Below are 2,492 nucleotides of genomic sequence, written 5' to 3'. Positions count from 1 at the left end.
TAAAAAGTTTGTCAGAAATTTAGATTTTTTTTTTTTAATATTAAAATTTCACACATAACCACCATCACTAGTGGAGAAACAGTACTCTTCTGACTTGACGTAGCCCAGCCCCCTGAATCCTCCTGAATCCTGAATCCTGAATTCTGTTACTTTACTAAGATACTGTCGCGATGACATATTAATATAAAGTTTTATTTATTAAATATATTTATTTTTCTCTTTTTTTTTTTTATGCGCGACGTCCACCAGTACCACTCTCCCTATGACAATTGAAGTAAATGGATGCAACAGGCAATCCAAGGTTGTATAGCTCAGCAAAATCTCTTGTGTTGAAATTCTGACGCCAACCCGGTGCATACACAGTTTCACGTCCCAATTGTCGAAATAAAACCAAAACAAATCGATGAATTCCCATCGATGGTGTTGGTTTCTCGTAGCATACAACTTCATTTCCTAGAGTAAAAATAAAAAAATAGAATAATTAATGACTAAAACATACATTCTATCTAAGAAGACTATTGAAACTTGTGGTCGTTCTGGTCCTTTTTGGGAATTTTTTGGCCATAATAATGACCACATGTGTGTTTAATTTATTTGTTTGGTCACAAAAATTAATGTATAGTAGTACTCGTTAGGTTTCTGGAGATGAGCTGCACATTATTGTAACATCAATTTTTTAGTACAAATGAAGTGTGTGTGTGTATATATATGTATATATATATATATAAAGTCATGATGTATAATAATAGTATATAAGAAGATTTACCAAAGCTTGTATCTGTAGTTGCTGGGATATCTGTGACCAACCTAGAAAAAATTATGAAACAAAGTGTTAGATTAATTATATACATAATATATATGTTACAGCCAAAAGTATGACAAAAAAATTAAGTACAATAGTTATGTAATAAAGTGTTAGATTTTATTTTTTTTTAAAAGGAAACACTTTTGATTTCATTTATTGTTTAAGTGATTTATTTTTTAGTGACATTAGTTATGGTTATGGGTGACATTATGATTTTTAGGTTGAAATATAATCAACCTCTAAAGTTTATCAGGATATTCTATTTAGATACTCGAATTAAGCTATGTCCAATTGAACCCCATAATTCCTAATAAAGTGTTTCAGTTAGGCACTTTCGATTAAAATTTTTTAAAAAGTTATGCATGTGCTTTTATAATTCGTTTATTAAATAGTAAGTTAACCACGTAAAATATTTCATCTCCTTTAATTACATATATCATCCTCAAGTAAAAAACATTTGAGGTTTTATTGAGATGAAGGATATAATTAAAGAAATGATATATTTGATGTCGTGAACTTAACTACCTAATAGACAAATCAGAACACACGCAAAAAAATTCCTAAATTTGAACCAAAAATGTCGAATTGAAACACTTTATTAGAAGTTGATCAAGTATTTAACTGAAACAAGACTTAGTTGGAGTTTCGACGTAACATAACATGTATTAACATGCTATGTATTAAGTCATGATTTTATGTTGGCAATAAGTGTGGGTTTTCTTAAAACATATATGTCTTGCACATTAACTAGGTATACGGTCACACACTTTAGCATGATATCAGTGCAGACAGATACCATGTGTTTTAAGTCTTACTATCAACTATTGTATATAAAAGAATGTTTATGTACTTAATTCATGAAAAAGAATCAGACATGATCGTATTGATCAAAACATATTTTTAAAAAAATCTCAATAAAAAAAAATAATAATAAAACCCAAAAAATAGGAAACTGGTGAAGCTATACTAACCAATGTAGATACTCCCTAAAGATAGAGTTGCTTGGGCTTGGAGCATCAGGATCCACCATAATCTTCATAAAAAAAATATATAAAAAAACCACAAAAAATCTCAAATATTTCGATCTGGGTGGCGGTTTGAAGTACAGATATTTTATGGCAGAGTCAGAAATTCTGATAATGAAATTAAAAGATGTCATGCTTAGATTAGTGGCGCCACTACGAGCGTCCAACTTAATTTCGATGTGAATTTAGACATAGTTTTCCAAAAAATGTTATGAATAAGATTAACATATTTGAAAACTACATAATAAAGTTTGTTAAATGACAATACATCGAAAAAAGTTTTTGAAATCATTTTAATGGCGGGAGAAAAAACCTCTTTGACCCTCCAAATATAATAATAGTGTCACATAAAACAAAACAGAACGAGTATCAAAAGTACTATAAGCAAAATAGCTAATAATTCAACACATATTTAGAAGTGTTTGATGTTTGAAATAATCATGATCAAACAAAAACCGTTATGATTCTCCAAATAATAACAGTGTCACATAAAATGTACTATAAGCGATGATAATTAGTAGTTTAATACATTCAAAATTTATTTCAAAATAATCGTGATCAGAGAAAATTAAACCTCTATTTGACCGAATAGTAACAGTATTAATAATTCAAAATACTGAAAAAAGTATTTGAAATCATCATGATCGGAGAAAAACCCTCTT

At 29.0% G+C, this 2,492-nt stretch overlaps 1 protein-coding gene across 1 annotated transcript; it reads right to left on the bottom strand.

The window, feature by feature from the left end:
• Window positions 1-211: 211 nt before the first annotated feature.
• Window positions 212-2,165, bottom strand: LOC107872706 (protein FLOWERING LOCUS T-like). The gene is made up of 3 exons (XM_047412866.1): window positions 1,777-2,165; window positions 767-807; window positions 212-453 (listed from the first exon to the last, which is right to left on the bottom strand). The coding sequence occupies exons 1-3, from the start codon at window positions 1,962-1,964 to the stop codon at window positions 230-232; spliced, it is 453 nt and encodes a 150-aa protein (XP_047268822.1). The 5' UTR covers window positions 1,965-2,165; the 3' UTR covers window positions 212-229.
• Between the last annotated feature and the right edge of the window lie 327 nt (window positions 2,166-2,492).

This window comes from Capsicum annuum, chromosome 5, assembly GCF_002878395.1.
Source record: "Capsicum annuum cultivar UCD-10X-F1 chromosome 5, UCD10Xv1.1, whole genome shotgun sequence".
In the NCBI taxonomy this organism is placed as follows: domain Eukaryota; kingdom Viridiplantae; phylum Streptophyta; class Magnoliopsida; order Solanales; family Solanaceae; genus Capsicum; species Capsicum annuum.
Note: the sequence above shows the minus strand (reverse complement) of the source record. Positions and strands in the feature narration are given on the sequence as shown.